The sequence below is a fragment of the Ovis canadensis genome, chromosome 8 (assembly GCF_042477335.2).
Source record: "Ovis canadensis isolate MfBH-ARS-UI-01 breed Bighorn chromosome 8, ARS-UI_OviCan_v2, whole genome shotgun sequence".
In the NCBI taxonomy this organism is placed as follows: Eukaryota; Metazoa; Chordata; class Mammalia; order Artiodactyla; family Bovidae; genus Ovis; species Ovis canadensis.
Window position 1 is genome coordinate 36974038 of NC_091252.1, and position 20643 is coordinate 36994680.

General features: G+C 42.0%; 2 protein-coding genes across 6 annotated transcripts in view; one reads left to right on the plus strand and one right to left on the minus strand.

Annotated features, from left to right (window-relative positions):
- Nucleotides 1-9: 9 nt before the first annotated feature.
- On the minus strand, nt 10-18881 carry LOC138444735 (neuroligin 4-like). Its single transcript, XM_069598111.1, has 6 exons — nt 18206-18881; nt 17994-18095; nt 7508-7678; nt 5651-5728; nt 1250-1311; nt 10-311 (listed from the first exon to the last, which is right to left on the minus strand). Exons 1-3 carry the CDS (start codon nt 18817-18819, stop codon nt 7513-7515), a joined length of 882 nt encoding a protein of 293 aa, XP_069454212.1. The 5' UTR covers nt 18820-18881; the 3' UTR covers nt 10-311; nt 1250-1311; nt 5651-5728; nt 7508-7512.
- Nucleotides 18226-20643, plus strand: part of REV3L (REV3 like, DNA directed polymerase zeta catalytic subunit) — a 175596-nt gene continuing 173178 nt past the window's right edge. For 3 of the 5 annotated variants that reach the window (XM_069598108.1, XM_069598105.1, XM_069598109.1), the window contains exon 1: nt 18248-18956. In XM_069598108.1, coding sequence (XP_069454209.1) covers nt 18818-18956 — 139 coding nt within the window. In that variant the 5' untranslated portion in view covers nt 18248-18817. Of the gene's footprint in view, nt 18957-20643 lie in introns of all 5 variants that reach the window. The other 2 variants (XM_069598106.1, XM_069598110.1) reach the window with 2 other exon arrangements.

Consider the following 20643-nt stretch of genomic DNA (forward strand, 5'->3'; position numbering starts at 1 on the left):
CACAAGTAATTACTTTGAAACAGTTTTAATTTTTCTTTGTAGAAGCAAAACAGTCCCATAAGACATTTACTTTTCAAAAATCCTTATATACAAATAACTGTGTAAGATGGAAGAAACAACTAAAAACAGCATAAACCACCAACACAACAGCTCCTAACAGTAGGCCAGGTCAGGGTGCAGACCTCATGAAAACAAGCTTCTGACCTTCCAAGAACTACAATCCCCAGGGAGCAATCTTGTCCTCTTTAACTTGCTGGGTGGCAGAGCTCAGGGGAATTACTCAAACTATGAAAATCCCCAAGCATGGTCACCTAGGGGGAAATGAGGAGACAGATATGACTTGAGCAGGATAATTATTTTCTTGTAGTAACAGTAAAGAAGAGTAAACTTAAGTGGTAAAGGCTGCGTGAGCTCCACCTTCAACAGGTAGCTAACTGTGTATTCTCCAGACACGGCATTTGTTAGTGAAGGCAGAACACACAATGTATACTTGCTACTTGTCTTTCAAATAACAGTCTCTATTCACATTTATTGATTATAGATACATGTAAATGCTATGTAAAATAAGAAAAAGATAGCAAACACCAAGGCATACTGTTCTATGTGCAGTTTATTTCACTTAATCCTCACAGTAAATCCTCACAGTAACCCTATGAGGTGAGAACCATTATTATTCATGTTTTACCACACACAAAAAATCTAAGTCATAGGGAATTTAATTGTTTGACCAAGATCACACACCTGGAATGCAAAGCTAGGTATCTTGTCTCCAGAGCTCCTGCTTTTAATTTAGCTCCAGTTCTGCCTCATGTAATTGGATTTTTAACCCCATTATCACAGAGCTATTCTTCCAAGGCTGTAAATTCTGTTTCTGCACTGTGAACTTCCACTTCTCTGAACCATTCTCATCTTCTGCCTCCCAATTCACCTTCTGGTTTCACCTGCTTCTATGAACCACCTGGACCCCTAGTCATTTCAGCTGTGCCCCAAATCCCTCCCAGGCCTCTCCTGCACAGGCACACCAAGGTGGCTGCCTGCACTGGTGATCTCTGTTGATACCACTGCTTCTCAGCAGCAAACAATTACTGCTGACCTGAGAAAAAGTCTTGCTGTTGGTCGGTAAGTGGGCCTCACTACTGCTCAGCAGTTCTTTCACTGACACTGCACAGCGTCCATAGCAGCTGTTCCAAACTTCTTCCAGGATTAAATCCCCCAATGCACCCATCTAGCCCTTTGCAGATTATCTTACCATGGCTTTATTGAAAATTCATCCAAAGTAGGGTTGTCAAAATGTAGGTTGTCAGGAGTTATCTGAATTTCAAATAAATAAGGAAACATAGTTTAGGGTAAATGAGTCCAAAATACTGCATTACATAAATATTTAAGTGGTATTTACACCAATAAAAATAGCAGACCGAGAGCCTATCAAATATTGTATGCCACGCCGTGAGTCCTCAGTCATGTCCGGATCTTTGCAGCCCCATGGCTCCTCTGTCCGTGGGATTTCCCAGGCAAGAATACGGGAGTATTCTGCCATTTCCTTCTCCAGCCAAATATTGTATAGAACATACTTAATACTAAAAACTTGTTCATTGTTTACCTGAAGTTTAAATTTTACTGGGCATCTTGAATTTAATTTGCTAAATCTAATTCAATCAAATTCCTCTCTTTCCATTCCCAGAAGTATTCTTTCTTTTTTCCAAGGGTTAATTCTCTGACCTATGGTATTGATCTTTCTCCTTACTTCACCTTCTTCTTCATCCTACATATTCCTTCATTTCTACTTTCAAGCATACTCCTGTCATTCCTACGGTGGTATTCATGGTCCCAATCCTTCCCCACCTGTGTGAACCCATGCCTTTACCATGCCACTCTGCAACTTCTCTAGAGAGGTGGAGTCTATTTCCCAACCCTGGAATCTGGGCCTGGTCACATAACCTGGCCAATGCAATGAGGCAGAAGGGCCAGCATGTCAGTTTGGAATCTAGACCTCAAGAAGCCTTGTGTATTTCTACTTGCCCTCTTAAGACTCATCTTCCAGATAAGAAAAAAACAAAAATTGAAGAAAAAGACCACTAATTCAAAAAGATACATGTACCCCAAAGTGCACAGCAGCATTATTTACAATTGCCAAGACATGGAAGCAACCTAAGTGTCCATCAGCAGATGACTGGATAAAGAAGGTGTGGTACATATGCTCGATGGAGTACTACTCAGTCATAAAAAAGAATGACATTTTGCCATTTGCAGCAACAGGGATGGATTTTATGTTAAATGAAATAAGTCAGAGAAAGATACTGTATATCACTTACATGTGGAATCTAAAAAACACAACAAACTGTGAATATAGTACAAAAGCAGACTGACAGAGAACCAGTGGTTAACAGTGGGGGGAGGGGCAATATAGGGGTTGGGAATAAAGAGATACAAACTATGATATATAAAATAAGCTACAAGGATACACTGTACAACACAGGGCATACAGCTAATATTTTATGATAATTACAAATGAGTATAGCCTTTAAAAATGTGAATCACTATATTGTTCACCTATAATTTACATAATATTGCACACCAACTGTACCATAATTTTAAAAATACTGCAATGACAATAAAGCCGAAAACAAAACTCCTCTTCCATCTCCGTGAGAAAGACATGCTTAGGCAAGTCAGAGTCCCAGGAGGATGACAGATATGTGAAATAGAGCCCAGCCTAGAGGAAACCCCCCAGTAGGCTTTCAGAAGTATGAGCAAGCCCAGTAGAGATTAGCCAACCCTCAGACACTTGAACTGTAACAATTACTGTCTTAAACCACTGTGTTTTAAAATGTTTGTTATTCAGCAATAACTAACTTGAGACATTGTCAGTAATGCCTAACACGTTAGGCATTACTGACAAGACATCTATCCCAACTTTCTTTCTTGCACTCCTAATCTACTGCAAAAAGTATCCTGTATTTTTTTTTAACCTTTGTTCTCTTACCACTTATTTTTGTTATCTGTACCACTTCTCTCTCAATTGAAGCCAAAACCTCATAATGGTCTGTCCAATCACTTTGGCTCTGTCCTCATCCACTTTGGCCTCTGTATAGCATCTGACACCTCCGTTAAAATCCCCCGCTCTTGGACTGCACTACTATTAACTTCTTTGACTGTTTCATCTACTTCAGGGCTTCAGGGGTTTATCTTCTCTTACAGTCTTCTGGGCATTTATTCATTCCCTCCCAAAGTAACTGTCATTGATTTGACTCACACCTTTATCTCCACCCTCAAACTCTTTTCTAAACTGTAGTTTAATTGGTTCTCAAACCAACGCATTACAATCACCCAGAGGGCTTACTGATATTCAGACTGCCAGGGCCCTGTTCCTCAAGTTTCATATTCAGTTAGTCTGGGGTGGGGCCTGAGAATTTACATTTCTAACAAGTTCTTAGGTAACGCTGATACATCACTTTGAAAACCCCTCTTCTAGTTTCATATTTCTAACTAACAGTCTCCACCTGGTTATCCACAGGTGCCTCAAAGGTCACATACAGTGTCAATTAGAGGTGTTTTTTTTATTGTAAGCCCTAGGAACCAATTTGGCTAACTACAGCAAAACAAGAATTTATTAGGGAGTTCACAGAAGCAACATGAAGGCTGGTAAACCATGTTCCAAATGAGACAGGGACAAGGAAAGAGACGACTTCACAGCAGAAGCGCTACCTCTAAGTCAGAAGAAGTAAACAGTGTTTCTTGTGTCCTTAAGTCTCTCTGTTCAAGATTCACTCCAAATGAGAGTCCTTTACCCAACCCCGAGTTGTACCAGGGCAGCAACAGAAAGGATGATGGTGGAAGTAGCCGCAAAGGACTCCTCTTTTTTTCTTACTGTCTTAGTTTAGACCCTCCTAATCAAGCAGGTGGATTACTACAACAACCTCTTAACTGGTTTTCTTGCCCCTAATCTAACCTCCAGTTCATTCTCCTCATTTTCACATCATCTTCAGTTATCTCTTTAAGACATGTCATTTTCTTCTTTGCCTTGTCTGGTGTAGTGTTCCTGTCTTATCTTAAGTAATAAATTACTTCTCTTTATGTGCAAGTGGTTGGGATACTTTTACATCAGCAGACTCATAAAATGGAAAAGTAGTTTTAGAAGGTAGGGAATACGTTCTATTGTAAAATGAGGATCTAATTCCCTAGTAACTAGCAAGGACCTAATTCCCTAGCAAGGATCAGAAGTGGTCCCAAAGGTCTGCATTGAGACCCCTCTAGGAGCCTTTAAGAGATCAATATCTCCTGAGACTAAAGACAAGGACCTAGCCCTCAACTGTATTACCAGCACTGGACTCAAAACAGGCACTTAATGAAATCATCTCCAGGCCCTCCTTACTTTAGGTTAGTATATGTGTTAGCCTCCTGACTGACTTCCTGGTCTGCAGTCTCTGCCTGCCTATCTCCTTGCTACCAAATCCTTCCTGTATAGCAATGCTAAATCAAACCGATCATCATTTCCTGCTCAAAACTATCAGACTCCCCAAAACATGCTTGCCAACTATAAACCTCTCAGTATTCAAACCCTTCCATAATCTGGTTTCAACCAACTTTTCTAGGCTTTCTTCCACTTGTTACTTACACTGTCAACCGTGTCTAGACAAACAAGGTTTTTTCAATAAAACCTTTTCTGCTCTTATTGGTTTGGTTCCACTTTTTGAAATGTGTTTGTCCCATGGTGTATACTCTACCTTACCCTACCTTCAAAGTCTAGGTAAAATTTGTCAGTATGTGTGTGCATGCCAAGTTGCTTCAGTTGTGTCTGATTCTTTGTGACCCCATGGACTATAGCCCGCCAGGCTCCTCTGTCCATGGGAGTCTCTAGGCAAGAATACTGGAGTGGCTTGACATGCCCTTCTCCAAGGGATCTTTCCAACCCAGGGATCAAACTTGGGTCTCTTATGCCTCCTGTATTTGCAGGCAAGTTCTTTACCACTCACTAGCACCACCTGGGAAGTCAGTGTTCCTAACCTTTTTTAATCCATGACTCACATTTCAGGTTCTTTTGGACATGCCCTCTTGTACCACATACCTGTTAACTCCTGAGTTAAGGATCTTTCTATTCGGAACTTTTTAAAACTAATGTCTTGTTTGTATAAATACTTCATGACTTAAACACATACTATCTTAAACTTCATTATAAGCTTGTATTATTTGTTTTACCGGATTTTGAGAGCATTAAGAAGCTTTCTATTACTACTTAATTTTCTGTATTTCCCAGAAACTACTCCTGTGCCTTACACATAGTAGTGGTGATCATAATCTGTTGCACAAATGGATGTTTATAATGTGGGGCTAGTGTTTGGGACTGATCCCTTACAGAAAGCAGCCAGTGGCTGCATCAGGAATTCCTGAACTGCTGGAATCAAGGGATATAAGTCTTGGTGGTCGGAACTAGAAGCTGAGTCTAAAACCAAAGATGATCAGGTTGTAGTGAGATGCCAGGAGGCCAAACACAAGCATCAATTAAAAAGATCCAAAGGCCAAACCTGAGACAATGTGTAGAGCAAATGGTATGGAGTAAGGCAAAGGAAAGTAGAAATAATAATAGGTTAATAATAGGTGGATGGGGATCCAGGATAGTAGACTTCTTTAGGGACTTATGCATAGCACTTACCAAATCAAAATGAGTGGTTTGTTGGTAGAATGGAGTTGCCTAAGAATCATAAGTTGGGCCGGCAGCCATTTATCATTTCTAGCAAAGAAACACATACATGGAAATAAATTTATAATTGCAAACATAGTGAAATATAAATCAATTTGCTTTGACAGATTTAATTTGAGCTCCATTTTCTTGCTTCTGCCTTGTCTCCTTAATTTCATAGTTTTGCACAAGATTACTCACAAGTTCTAATGTACTTTTTTTCCCTTTATATTATGGATAGAGAAAAACATTTTAAGAGATACAATATCATAGTACTCAATATCAAATACAAAAATTCAGAAAAAAATTTTTGCTATATTTTTCAGATTTTTTATTCTACCAATTAGTAAAGCTACAATAAGAAAATGGTACCTAGTAAGTGATAGATAGGGAAGCCTGGTGTGCTACTGTCCATTGGATCACGAAGAATCAGACACGACTTAGCCACTGAAAAACATGACCCTAATACCCAGTGATTTTCCTACGTGGACTGTTCACAGAATTTTGAACAAAATTGAAAATTCCAAGAATATTTCACAAAGGTTTTTAAAAAAAATTTTAACATAAAACAAAAATATCCTAATTATCAGAAATGCCTATTTTATTACTGAGAGCTCTAAAGAGTTTAATGCCTCACAGCTACCTTTCCTTATCAAGCATTTGTTTTGTTTGCCTGTTCTGTCAGTCTGTGCGGTCGAGTTGAGCAGCTCTCTGCCACACGCAGTGTTTTCTTATACTAATTAGCAGCAAGCATTGTGGCAAAAACTAATGTCCACATGAAACACACGGCAAAATTCACTTTAAATTTTATTGTAAACACGCAGTAGTCCTTGGCATGAATTGTAAAATAAATTTTGTTTTGAATTAAATGCTGAAAAAGTATACTTTTAAAACCTATATTATTCTTTCTGATATTACTGAGACAAGGATAAACTCCCATATTAATTTCTTTAAAAGTCAGTATTTGGCAAACAACATAAAAGAATAGGAAGATGACTTACCAAGGAGCTAGGTGACCTGGCACCCACATACTCTTTGGGGTTTTAGGCAAGTTACTTATTCTAAATCTCTATTCCTCATCATAAAATCTAAAGACCTGAATTAGCTTAACGGTTCTTTAGAGGAAGAGGCGTTAGAACTTGGTATTTCTGACTTGGTAGATGTGAGATGGGAGAGTCTGGGTAAGTGTGACTTTACAATACTTCATGGGTGATCCTGATACATATTACTGGGTTAAGAATCAAAGGACTAAACCATTTCATGGGTCTTTGAAATTTTAAAACTCTACTTGTTATGTTCAGTCAATGGAATTTTAATAGCTCCCAGCTTTCATCATTATTCTCTTCTTAATGAATACTATTTTAGGCAAATCCAAGTAGTCTCTAGTTGTTATAACTCCGGGCCAGAGGCCTAAGGCTCAGCTCACTTGAGTCATTTCATTCTTGCCTTTCCCAGCTTCCCCTTTCCATCATTCCTTAATGAAGTGTATTTCAGGTAATAAAGAAGCTATAATATTGTTGTTGTGTAGTTGTTCAGTTGTGTCCAACTCTTTGTGACCCCATGGACTGCAGCACGCCAGGCTTCTCTGTCCTTCACTATCTCTCTGAGTCTGCTCAAACATGTCCATTGAGTCAGTGATACCATCCAAACATCTTATCCTCTGTCACCCCCTTCTCTTCCTGCCCTCCATCTTTCCCAACACCAAGGTTTTTTCCTGTGAGTTGGCTCTTCACATCAGGTGGCCAAAGTATTGGAGCTTCAGCATCAGTCCTCCCAATAAATAATTTATCCTAAGTTATGAATAATAGCTTACAGTTACTGGGTGCTTACCAGTTTTAAGGTATTAACTCATTTAAAACACATAATTCAATCTTCTGCCAATGCAAGAGACACAGGTTCAATTCCTGGATCAGGAAGATTGCCCCGCAGAAAGGCAGAGCAACCCACTCCAGTATTCTTGCCTGGAAAATCCCATGGACAAAGGGGCTTGGTGGGCTCCATCTACGGGGTTGCAAAAGAATCAGATACAACTTAGTAACTAAAACAACAATTCAATCCTCACAACCACTCTGTGAGGTAGGAACTTAGTATTATCATCTGTATATTATGGATGGGAGAACTGAGGTACAGAAAGTAATCTGCCCAAAATCATAGAGCAGGGACCTAGGGAAGCTGGGTTATAGAGTGAATTCTTAACCATGCTGCCACTCAGTAAACAAGTATATGTACAAACATACACACTGCTGTTGCCCATCCATGCAGTACTGCTTTGCCTGCTAGTTCAGGCGGGAAAGGGAGTGTGTTCTCAGAAATTTGTGGGATCAGAAATGATGGAAAGGGGAAGCTGGGAAAGGCAAGAATGGAATGAATCAAGTGAGCTGAGCCTTAGGCCTCTGGCTCCAAGTTACAACTGGAGACTACTTGGATTTGCTTCTAAAAGGGTAAGTATCATAGTAGTGATTTCCCTTCCATTATCATTTCATTCCATAATGTTTGAGACTGTTCTTTTTGACTATTCAAATATTAATTTTAAAAACATTAAACATTTACCTTATTGGATAGACAAGACCCCAAACTATTGATATAAAGTAAAACAGGAAAGTAAGCACAAAAGCTAAATTAGAGAATCAGAGAGAGGTTAATATAATTGAAATGATTCAGCCTAATAGTACTTTTGGGTATACAAAGAATTTATAACATTGTATCTTGGTTTATGAAGCAGGAGGTTCAGATGGGTAGAGACTAATACATTATAAAGAAAACCTTCTCTTCCCAACAGTATGGATAGAGAATGATCTAGCCAGGATTGGAGGTCCTGAATTTAGTGTTACTGACAAAGTGACAATTTAGCATTATCAACAAAGGTGAATTTATTGCACTGAAAAAAGTCTGTCTAGTCAAAGCTATGGTTTTTTCAGTAGTCATGTATGGATGTGAGAGTTGAACACATAAAGAAGGCTGAGCATCGAAGAACTGATGCTTTTAAATTGTGGTGCTGGAGAAGACTCTCGAGAGTCCCTTGGACTGCAAGGAGATCAAACCAGTCAATCCTAAAAGAAATCAGTCCTGAATATTCATTGGAAGGACTGATGCTGAAGCTGAAACAAACTCCAATACTTTGGAAACTGTGAAGAACTGACTCACTGGAAAAGACCCTGATGCTGGGAAAGATTTAAGGCAGGAGGAGAAGGGGACGACAGAGGATGAGATGGTTGGATGGCATCACCGACTCAATGGACATGAGTTTGAACAAGCTCTGGGAGTTGATGACAGACAGGGAAGCCTGGTGAGCTGCAGTCCGTGGGATCACAAAGAGCTGGACATGACTGAGCGACTGAACTGCTCATAACTGCCTGAACATAACTACCAATATGCACAGCAGTTATTTTTCTCTATCTGGGTACACTCAGCAACCTGGGAGCAGACAGTTAAACTGGTGTTTTCCCAGGTGATACCAGGGCAACACAGCAAAGGAGACATAGTTCCAGGCAAGAGTGATAACTTAAAACAGAATGCAGCAGGAGACAAAAGAAGTGAAGGCAGGAGAAGGCTGATAGGGAGAAAGAAGTGAAGTCTCTGGAATGGAGTTCCCAACTCAGAGAAACCCGAGAAGGTAGAGGCTGCAGCAGAGCAGGGAAGAGCACTGGAAATGAGACGTCAGGGAACTGAGAATTGCTGTGCTGGGAGTAACTGAGACAGCGAGTTAGGATGAAAGTTCTGGCCAGATGTGAAGACTGTATTTCTGAAGTCAGAGGAGTTGGATGTATGATGAGATTCTCAATGTGGCAACAGAAGCGAGAGGCTGAAGATCACATCAAGGAACTCTGAGGCTGGTGCTAGGAAGCTGTCTCTCTGGGTGATGAATTTACTCAGGATGAGGGCAGGAACACTGGTAAAGAGGCAGATGTAGCCAAGTGTCATGGTCATTAATAATCTTGGAAAGACCCTGGATATCCCTAGCACAGGGGACTGGATATTCTAGAAAGGTGTCTTTCTCCTTTATGTATATGTGTTTACAGTCTAGGAACAGCTTATAGTAATGCAGGAGCAGCGGCTCTAGAAAAATGAGTAATGTTTCCCCTCATTCTTAAGACTAATCTTTGCTGTACTTTTTAAACTTGGCAAGAACCTCTGCTTCACATTTTAAAAATATTTGGCTGTGCCGAGTGTTAGCTGCAGCATGTGTGGTCTTCGATCTTAGCTGTGGTATGTGGGATCTGGTTCCCCAACCAGGAATCGAACCCAGGGCCCTGCACCGGGAGAGTGGAGTTCTCAATGGATTATCTGGGAAGTCCCATATTTTCATCCTAAGGCTAGGTCTGCTAAAGTCGAATGGAAAATGAAATTACTTGCTAGTTTAGGCAAAAAAAAAAAAAAAACAAAAACAACAAAACCCACCTCTCAGTTCCCTGCTGTCATAAATTTGTGGAAGTAAATGTTTCAAAAACAAATTACAACACAACTGCCCTAGTTCTGGTTTGAAAACATCTGGTGAGACCACTGGGTACAGTTTCCCACTATTCTTTAAAATTTTTTTTTTATTTTAAAGATATAAAAACACACATACAAAGGTTTGTTACAATCTTGAAGGAACAGGTTGGCATGTTATTTACTGACAGGCTGACCTTTACACAAACAACCCCTGCCTTCAACAAGCTGAAATTACTGTTACTGATGCCTTCAGAATAGTGTCTGCTTCAGAGAGCAGCACGTTTTGTCCAAGTCATACAGAAGTGGCTATACTGGAAACCATTTTGTCAGCAAATGGTGCAATGCAGAGAGCAGGGGAAAACTATTTCTGCAGTACCAACCATATGTGTGATACTGTGCAAATAAAAAAAGGAAATGTCAAAATGTCGAGAAACTTACAATTTATTGGTCAATTACATAATACTTTAGCACAGAGCTAGGTCTTACATTTTTTGAATCACCCTCAGCATCTAACATAGGACTTTATAGATATCAACAAGTTAACAAAAAGTTAAAACAATACAAAATGCTTAGAAGGAATAAAATACATGCTTAATATAGGTGACCAAGAGAAAACAGCTAAATTTGTGTCATTACTACCTATGAAAAATCTTGCTTCTAAATTTAAGCATGTACTGACACAGGAAGGTCCCTATTGTTACCCTTACTTTTACCCAGATAACTCCTCTTCCTCCTTAAATATTAACTTAGAGTCATATTCCTCAAGAAAGTCTTTATTCTTCTCTCTAGACTAAGTTGGACAGCTTTGCCATGTGAGAATGGCACCCTGTTCTTTGGAAGTATTTGGTCATCTCAAATGATCTGTTTAATAGCTGTCTTTTCCACTAGACCAGGGAGCAGTGAACAGCTCATGGATCAAACCCAGCCCCGCTGCCTGTTTTTTAAATAAAGTTTTATTGGAATTCACTCTTTCATATATGTGTGATTCATGATTGTTTTTGTGTTTCTATGGCAAAGTTGAATAGTTTGTGAGAGAGACCGTATGGCCTGAAAAACCTAAAATTTATCTGTCCCTTTATAGGAAAAATTTGCTAAACCCTGCACTAGAATATAAGAATGAAAGCTGAAGTCATGCCTGTCATTTTCACTTCTATATTCCTAGCTCTTAGCATAATAACTGGCACCTTAGTATTTTTGGACTAATTTCAACCTCAAGCTTTAACCCATTTTATCAGCGATACGTATGAGATCACATTAATTGGCCTGTGTTTATTACAGCATTATAATCACTGCTTATCCAGATAATGATTGTAGTATTCTAGTTGGAGGGGGGGACAAAAATTAAATTATACACAAGTGAATGGGTTATTGCAACAAGGTAAGTGCTATGGAAAAAAAAACAGTACAATTAGAGTGTGTAACAGAGAAACGTAATCAAATACAGTTGGGGAAGCCCTCCATAAGTGAACTTTGACCTGATTTTTTTTTTTTTTTTAATTTGGCTGCTCTGGGTCTTAGTTGTAGCATGTGGGATCTAGCTCCCTGACCAAGGATCGAACCTGGGCCCCCTGGACTGGGAGCTCAGAGTCTTAGCCACTGGACCACCAAGGAAGTCCCTGACCTGAAATTTAAAGAGTAACTAGGGAAAAGAGGTGGAGAGTGGAAGAACAAACCAGGCAGAAAGAAAATCACATACAGTTCTCTCTTCTTTGGAGAGGAAGAACATGGCATGTATGGAGAACTGATGCTCTTGTGAAATAATAAACAGTAAAGTAAATTCCTGCAAAGTTAAGAGTAGGATCCAAAATGGAGCTAATCACTGTGATATTTATAACAAAATTTGAAACATTGTTACTGGCCAACAGTAGGAAAATGGAAGCTATTGTACATCCATGACACAGTGTATTCTGCATCCATTAGAATAATGTATACAAAGAATTCTCATTTGCATGGGAAATGTTTCTGCTTCAATGTAAAGTGAAAAAAAGAACCCAAGAGATTATTTCCATTATGTAAAGTATTTATTGAAACATTTTCTAGGGAAAAAATGGACTAAAATGTTAATCATAACTGCCTTTGGGTGGGATTGAATGTCCTATATTTTATGGTTTTTCATATTTTCTTTCCTATGCATTTCAAATCTTTAAGATTAGAGAAACATATTTTACTGAAATAAGGAAACACAAGTGTTCTGTGACCTACACATCTGACAGTAAATAGGCTCTCCTGGCTCCTGGAAAGGGGATGCAAATTGAGGATCAAAACCCAGGAGAGTTTACTGTCAGTAACAATTATTAGTGGAAGTTCTCCTGCAGTGTGATTTAAGCTGTGCAGTGGGGACTTTGGGGCAAGGGAAAACTACCCTGAGATATGTCTACAGACACTTGCTTGTAAGATTTTGTTATTTTGATTATTTAAACTGAGAACTTAAACTAACCTCATTCATTTTATGGGTTTGGTTTCTTCCGGCCTAGGCATAATCCACTGGAAATGCCCCAATATTAGTTCTGGATATGTAATTTAGATGAGGGTCCTGGAGAGCGCAAGCATCATTTCTAATATTACTCTATTCTGAAAGTTTTTTGTTTCCTAAACATCTTCTTTAATTTATAGGCTATTGGTCTCTCCCTTAAAACTACTACTGCTAATTTATGGAAGTAGAAGAGTTGAAAGTTGTTTTCTGAAAGTTTTGTTTCTCCCTGTGACTGAGCAGATTAACTGGTTAAAAAGATAAGAACAGAGAGAAATTCAGCTCTCACGATGATTAATTTTACTGTCCTTCAGTTTTTTTTTTTTAAAGAAGAGACATAAAACTCCATTCTTTTAGTAAAAAACTATTTTATTAATCATTCAGGCAATACATATTTATGTGCCTATCTTATACCCAGATGACTGCTGTGAATAAACTGGGGGAAACCTACATGAACTCTTTTTGAGAGCAAGCAGTCCAATGGCAACTGCCTCCAGAGTTTGCCATATTTACTTAGGTCTTCTAAATCCCTTCCAGGAGGAAATGAGTTTCTTTTCCATCATGGTTTCAAAGAGGCCAGACACTGTATGAAGGACTGAGTAAAAATTTCCCTTAGAAAGATCAACTACCATTTATATGCAAGTGACACATAAAATTCACTGGTCCCCTTTAAATTTTCATTCCCAAATGTTTGCTTCATCACCAAGGTCGTTCATATTATTTTTCTGATAATGGAAAAAAAAGATCACCATAATTCTGCTCTCCCAGGTATGAGAATTTTGAAATCTTTTTTTAACTCAACTCTGTATTTTGCTCTGCTTGAGAATCCAAAGCAAAAATTGCACATGACCTTTCCTAGATCTGTAATGATCATGGTTCCTAGCTGCAGACATCAGAGTCCACTCCAGGAGTTCAGTAGAGAGAAGTAACTCCTCTTTGGGGGCATTTAGAAATATATGGGGGCATTTTTATCACAGTGGAATGTAGTGCCCAGGGGTCAGGGATGTTAAATATCCTGCACAATAAAGAATTGTTTCATCCAAAATATCAGGAGAACCCCCCTTGAGAAACACTGAGCTCAGGGTCAACCTCATGGGCATGCAAACTGTGCAGTCATACAGGGTCCACTGCTTGGTTTAATGCTCTGCAGTTACCATGCTGAAAATCTTAATACTTTTATGTTTGAACGTCTGTTTTATAAAAGAAGTCAGTGGTACAATGGATCATACAGGCAAGTAGAGGAGGCAACCTGTTTGTCTTTTTCCTTATACCCAGTTTGCATACATCAGTATAATGCCTCACAAGGATTATGATGAACCTAAGTAGTGCAGGAACTCAGAGAGTTACAAAGTGGCTACAAGGCAAGCATGTTACATCAGCGACTGATTTAGTGGAGGCACTGACAGTTCTAAGAGGCAATGCATTCCATTTCAACCAGAAGTTGTGTCAGGTACAGAAACAAGACAGTGGCATCTTAAGATACACACGTGACCAAATAACTCTGTCATATCCTTTCTTGTGTGTTACTTTTCTGTATGACTATTTTCACTGAAAATGATGACACAGAAGGAAGGGGAAAGGTAGGGCAACCCATAGTTCCTTTCAGTTCAGTCCTTCCTTACTCAGGTTGATAGGCTGTGCTCCTATCAAGAAGGGAAAGAAAAACAGCTGAGTTGGTTGTATGCAGTATTTACACTGCTCTGAAAAGCACAAAATACATCCTTGTGGGATGTACAAACTACAAAATATGAACTGTGTAATTTTGGTGATTTCGTGTATGAGTTAAATGCTCTTGTATTTGCATCTATAAATGGCACTGCACAATTAAAGATACATTATAAAATTCATCCTAATAATCTAAAATTCTAATTTTTCGACACTCAGAATGACATTAAAACACAAATTAAAAAAACAGCATGACAAGTTGAGGGAGAGATGACAGAAGAAAGAAAAAGCCTTATATTTTCAGTACATGTAATGGCAACTTTTTTCCTGCTTTGTGAACAGGGGCCCTACATTTTTCATTTTGCTCTGGGCTCAACAAACTGTGTAGCTGACTGTGACTGAGCTAGTTTAAGCAGAAAGGGATTAAAGGATAGTACTTAGCTCATAGATCTCTGAGAGGACCAGACAATCAGGCTTGGATAATACATCGCTAGAAACAACATCCAGAAAAAAACCACACCAGGAAGAACATTCATCCCACATCACATTGCTATTCTAGCAGAAACCCACCGTAGCACCTCTTGCCACAGCACCTAAGACTCCCAAAACGGATGCCAGAATTCCTCCCCAGCTACTCAGAAGAATCAGACACCTCTGCCATGGTGTTTGCCAGAAAATCCCATTGCCCTGAGTGCAGTTGAGGCATTGTGTTGCTCATTTTCAGGTCTATGTCTTGAATGGGCACATTTGATTGCTGGAAACTAGGTCGCATGGAGTGAAAGGCTGAAGCTAGCTGGTAATCCTCAGCTTCTTCTCCAACTAACTCCCCATTCAGTGAAACCACTTTGATAGCCTGGGAGTATTCACACAATGAAAATTGGTCAGTACTAGAAATCAGGGTCTTTCCCCTCCTCCAGCCATCCTTAATGACTTACCAGCACACCACTCATCCATGCCAGTACTCCAGTTGCAAGGCAGTGTTGAAACAGTATTTTATAATTTTCTAACTTCTGAAGTACAGAAAAGCAAGCTAGAAGGGGGTTGGATAAGTGTTGAGTAAGCCATCTTATAATATCTGCCAAAAAATTATGGTATCCATTGCTTTCTGTTCTAGATTATAAACTGCTAAGAGGCAGATGCTAACAGACATTGAACAGCATTGGTATAGAAGGCTGAGCAGGCTTTTACTAAAGGCATGACATGATGAGCATAGGTCAGTGAACCAGAAGAGATGATCACATGTTCATTGATATGACGATAATACATTTCTGTGATGCTAGACTGTAAAACCTCTAAGAGCAGGAAACATGTCTGCTTCTTTTGTCACTATATCTCAAATCATTTGGCAAACACTTAACAGTAACAACTAAAAAAGATGCTTTAAGGTTATTGAGTATAGAGTTCAATTTCAGCATTTCTCATATTGTATGTAGGTAAGAGTTCCAAATGATTTTACTGTTTTCAGATGAGTTAAATGTCTGATGTCAAAGATTATTAGGATACTTTTATATATATTATCTCATATAATATCCCATAAAAGTTAAAACAGGAATTACTCTCCATTTAGATGAGGAAAGAAACCCCCCAAAACAGTTATCTTTCCAAACTCATTTACCTAGTAAATGATGGTTTTTCATTCTCTAACTCAAGAGTCCAGAGCTCTTTCTTACCTCTGAAGAATATATTTATAAAACACATTTGACAGTGATTAATTAGGGGAGTACTGTCAGGTTTTCAATCTGAGCATTAATTTAATTGCATGTAACTGGACACAATATCCTAATTTCATGCTGCAAATGTTTTTCTTCAAGAGTGAACATTCCTTCCTTGGAGTTCTAGAAGGATCGGAATGGTGGTTGCAACTGCCTTTTCTTAAAGTAAATGATGTTGATTTAAGAGGTAGGAGGAAAGAAAACATTTTCTAGAAATAGCTAATCTGTGAATTTGATGGTTGCTAATTGTTTAGTCACTAAATTGTGTTCAACACTTGTGACCCATGGACTGTAACCCACCAGACTCTTCTGTCAATGGGATTTCCCAGGCAGGAACACTTTTACCTTTTTCTAGTTAGGAATAGTATAAATATTATGGGTTTACTAGATTGTAATATAATACAGACATTCATGATTTTATATTATCAAAGAACCACAACAGCGGTGGGTGGAGTTGCTAACAAGACAGATTTCCAGGTCCCATCCCTCAAAAATGTGATTTAGTAAGGGCCAAGCTATTAAATCTTTTTTCAAAATTTTAAATTTTAAAGAACACTCTAGTGGCATAGAATACTGTGAGAATCACTGGTACTGTGCATCTGATATTCAGCTTGTACAAGATATTTTTCCAGAAAATGCATTTTGTATGGTAGTCCTTTTTAAAAATCACTTCCATTGCCATCTAAAACTTAAACCAACTTAAGAGATTTTGCCTCTTAAAATACTAGGTAATTTTCTGGATATTAGTAGAAATCTTGCAAGATATGTTTATAATCATGCTCTCAGGTTGAAAACGCAAGCTAATTTGATGCGGTAATCAGTCTCGAATTCCCTGGAGCACAGATTCTTATTAGCATTTTATGTCGTGGAATTTATAGACAGCTTACCAGTGCTCTCCCTTTGAGCTTTCTGGTTTTCCTACTTTGAGAACCACAGTATCTCCAAATGAGAATCTCTCACAACACTTCAAATATATAGCAACCTATTAACCATTAAAATACACCTGGAAATACATGTGTGAAAGAACGATCTCTAATTTGGATAGATTGAAAATGACTGTCAAAAGTCCTAATTCAGTAGCATATTTCAAACTCGAAACCACGGTTTCTGCCGTCTACTGCTTAAATAATTTTACTGGGAGGAAACTCTTACAAATTTTTAAGTGAAAACTCTCGTTTCACAGGTGAGCAAACTGAGGCCCCGGAAAAAAACAATTTGTCCAAGGTCACGCCCAGTGTTAGTGACCAAGTCAGACAAAAACCTAATGGTTCCAATATTATGGACAACTCAGCTGCATCGCTTACTACACTTTTAACCCCTTGCTTTCACAACTGCACCCCTCCTTTTTGGATGAAGTTGTTTCGTCTAACGGGCCTTCCCTTTTGCTTTCTGGCCTTAGGCTAGTAAACCCTCACACAAACCATTAATGAGTAACACTGGGAGTCCACATCTGATGCGGTGACTTTCATGGGCCTTTTTCTTTGGCCGAAAATTTCGCTGAAGGGCTCTTAATCCTACATTCCGCCGAAGAAGGCAGGGGAGGAGGGAGGTCACTGGGAACTGACAAGTCCTTACATGTCCAGGCGCGCGCCCGGGACGCAGCCTGCGGGCCCCGGGAGGAAACCAAGGAAGGATATACTACGGCGAGAGGGAAGCAAAGGGGCGGGAGAAAAACACTGCGGTGGGAAATCCCTGTGCACTGGATCTGCCAACCCCTGGCAAAGATGAGCAGAGCCGAGCGTGAATAAATCTCATTAAGCGGCCGGGTGCAGACACTGCAGAACGGCGGCAGAGGCGGGGGCCCGGCGTCTCGCACGTTCGGGAGGGAACGGCGGGGCGGCCCTTTTATAGGCCGAAGCCCGCGCTCGCGCGCCCCCGCCCCTCGCGCCGCCCCCGGGCCACGCGCGAGGCCGCAGCGTTACCTGAGAAGGGCCGGCTGCGTCCGCCACCCCCGCCTCCCGCGAGGCCGAGGCGGCACGAGATCTGCGCCTCGCCTACCCCCCCACCCCGCCCCGCTCCCCCGGGCGGGTTTTCTTACCTTGTAAAAGGCCGTTTCCGCGGCTGCCCCCGCCTTCTCTGCAGGATGTGAAATGGCGGTCGGCGAGGCGAGCGCGATCGCCGCGGCTCCGGCCAATCCCGCCTAGCCGCCAAAAAACGACCCTGAACACTGGCGCCCCCCTCCCCGCCGGGCCCTCCGAGCCCATCCATGACATCGGTGCTCCGCCGCCCCCTCCCTCCGCTGCCCCTCACCCCAGGTGGCCGTGCCCAACGGCCGAGTCATCGATTCCCCGTGCCCAGCGCGGGCCCGGCTCTCCTGCAGCCTCCGCCCTCGCGGCGTGCCCGGGGGCGGGGGGAGAAAAACACCTACTCGGCCCCCCGCTTGGGTGTCCCGCTCGGGTGCCCGCCCCGCTCCCTCCCTTTCCGCCGTGTCCCCTCCCCCAACTACTCTTGGCCCTCCCTTCACCCCACACGCTCACACACACACAACCCCTTCTCCCCTCCCCCAGTGGTTGCGTCCGTGACATCATCATCATGGCAACAAGAGCTGCAGCCGGGGACCGAGGAGCCCGTGTAATTCCCGGCGGCGGCGGCAGTGGCGGTAGCACCAGCAGCAGCACCGACGAAAGCGCGAGGGCTTCTCCCCGGTCGCCCCTCGCCGGGTGCTCCTGAGGAGGCGGCGGCAGCAGTGCCCACGCCGCCCCGCCCGCCGCCGCGGCTCGCCGTGTCTGAGTGTGAGGGGAGGGGGCGCCGCCGCCGCCGCCGCCGCCGCTGCTGTGGGGCCGCCGCTGCGGAAGGAACCGCCGCTGCTGCTGCCGTTGCCAGGTCGCTAGTGAAGAGGAGGCGGCGGCGGCGGCGGCAAACATGTTTTCAGTGAGGATAGTGACTGCCGACTACTACATGGCCAGCCCGCTGCAGGGGCTGGATATCTGCCAATCCCCCCTCACCCAGGCCCCTGTCAAGAAGGTGCCGGTGGTGCGAATCTTCGGAGCGACCCCGGCAGGTAAGCGGGCGCGGGGCGCGGGCGGGAGCGGCGGGCGCCCGGGCAGCTCTCCCCGCCGCGCACTCGCGCGCACGCCGCCGGCGCCGGCCCTCTCGGCTGATCGCCGCCGCGTCTTCCCTCCCCTTCGCCCTCCTCGCCTTTTCCTCCCGAGCATGACAAGAGGCGCAAAAATGTGGGTCCGCGAGAGCGTTCCGCCCCCTCCTCCCCCCATCCAACCCCAGGCGGGGAGGCGGCGGGCGCCGAGTGTTTACACTGCGTGGGGCGGTCGGGAGCCGGGTCCGCACACTCGGGGTCGCGCGGGCAGGCGGAGCGGGCGTCGCTCTCGCCCCGGAGGACGGGGTCAGGTGGCCGCGCCATGTCTTCCGTGAGCGGGCGCGCAGGGCCCCCCTCTGAGGTGGGTGACTGGTGGGACCTCGGACAGCCTCTGCGTCTCCCAAGTGCCCCTTGCTGGACGCGGCTTGAGGAGTAGGGAAGTGTCAGCTCTGTTGTCAGTCGCTCCTCGTCGCCTCTTCTCAGCAGCGCTCTCCTCTGCCCCTTCTGGAGATGCTGTGGGCTTAAGAGTGGCGCCTGGGGCCAGATAATCTTTCTCATTGAAGTGACCATGTGGTTCTGCTGTGAGGGCAGATCGTAACTGCTTAGAGTTTCAAGTAAAGCCTCGGAGTCTGGGGGCAGGGCTGCGCCCCCAGGTGCGTTGCTTTCAGGGAAGTGTGTATCCGCGGAAGAAGGAAATGCATGTTTATGTCGCCCAGTGTAAAACATCCCACTTAATAGCGTCAATTTCATAAGAACCACAGCTAAACCCAGCAACGCAAACATTAAAGAAATGTCCCTATGCTGGGTTGCAGGATTGCATTTTAAATACATGTACGTTTACGACAAGACACTTTTTAATAGGCTGTTTTGTTTTCAAAAACTATTTCGAACAAGTGGGGTGGGGAGACAGAAGCTACGTTCTCGGAAGCTCTTGGGAATTTATGATAGTGTAAGTAGGATAGTGGCCAGATTTGCAAGGTTTTAAATTGTTTTGCTTTTCTACACGCTTTGAACTGCCTATGTGAAATAATGGAGCTGCCTTCTAGAAAGAGATGCTCTCTAGCTATGTACTGCCCTATGGGATTTTAGATAGCATTTCCCACTTGATGCTCCTTGCCCTAATCACCATTCATCTTATTACTACAGTCAGTTTTCCTGTGGGCTATCAAGATAATAGCACTTGCCAAACTCAAGCACTCATTCTAAGCAGTTGTCTTTTAATGTGAATTCTCGTCGTTAAAAATTTCAGTGTTGTTAGTGAGATTTGATAGAATGATATTTGCTATTTCTTTTTATAATAGTGACAAAGCTTTTGATGATATGGACTTTTTAAGTTGGGGCATTTGAATGCTGTTAACAATTTGTTGAAAGTGTAACACCTGAAACTCAGAGGCTGGAGAATAGAGGCAATAAAATGTTTTAAAGGGTAGATTTTCTGCCCTTTTAAGTATGGTGGTGCTGTCTTTATTTCTAATTGGAATTTCAGTGTATTATACTGTTTTTTTTTTTTCACTTCAGGTACAGAGGAAAAATAAGATAGTGATGTTGATATAACTGTTCAGCCACATTTTGAAATTATCAGGGGACGTGCTAATACTGTGGCATATACTGGCTATTACAATTTATATGGTTTGGGTTACTTTTCTACACATAA

Coding starts and splice junctions, on each gene's coding strand:
- LOC138444735 (XM_069598111.1), bottom strand. CDS start 18,819: ATGTTTGCCGCCGCCGCCGCCGCCTCCTCTTCACTAGCGACCTGGCAA. Junction 18,096..18,205: donor GTTGGGCACGGCCACCTGGG/GTGAGGGGCAGC, acceptor TTTGGCGGCTAG/GCGGGATTGGCCGGAGCCGC. Junction 7,679..17,993: donor CGGAAACGGCCTTTTACAAG/GTAAGAAAACCC, acceptor GCAACCCCGTAG/ATGGAGCCCACCAAGCCCCT.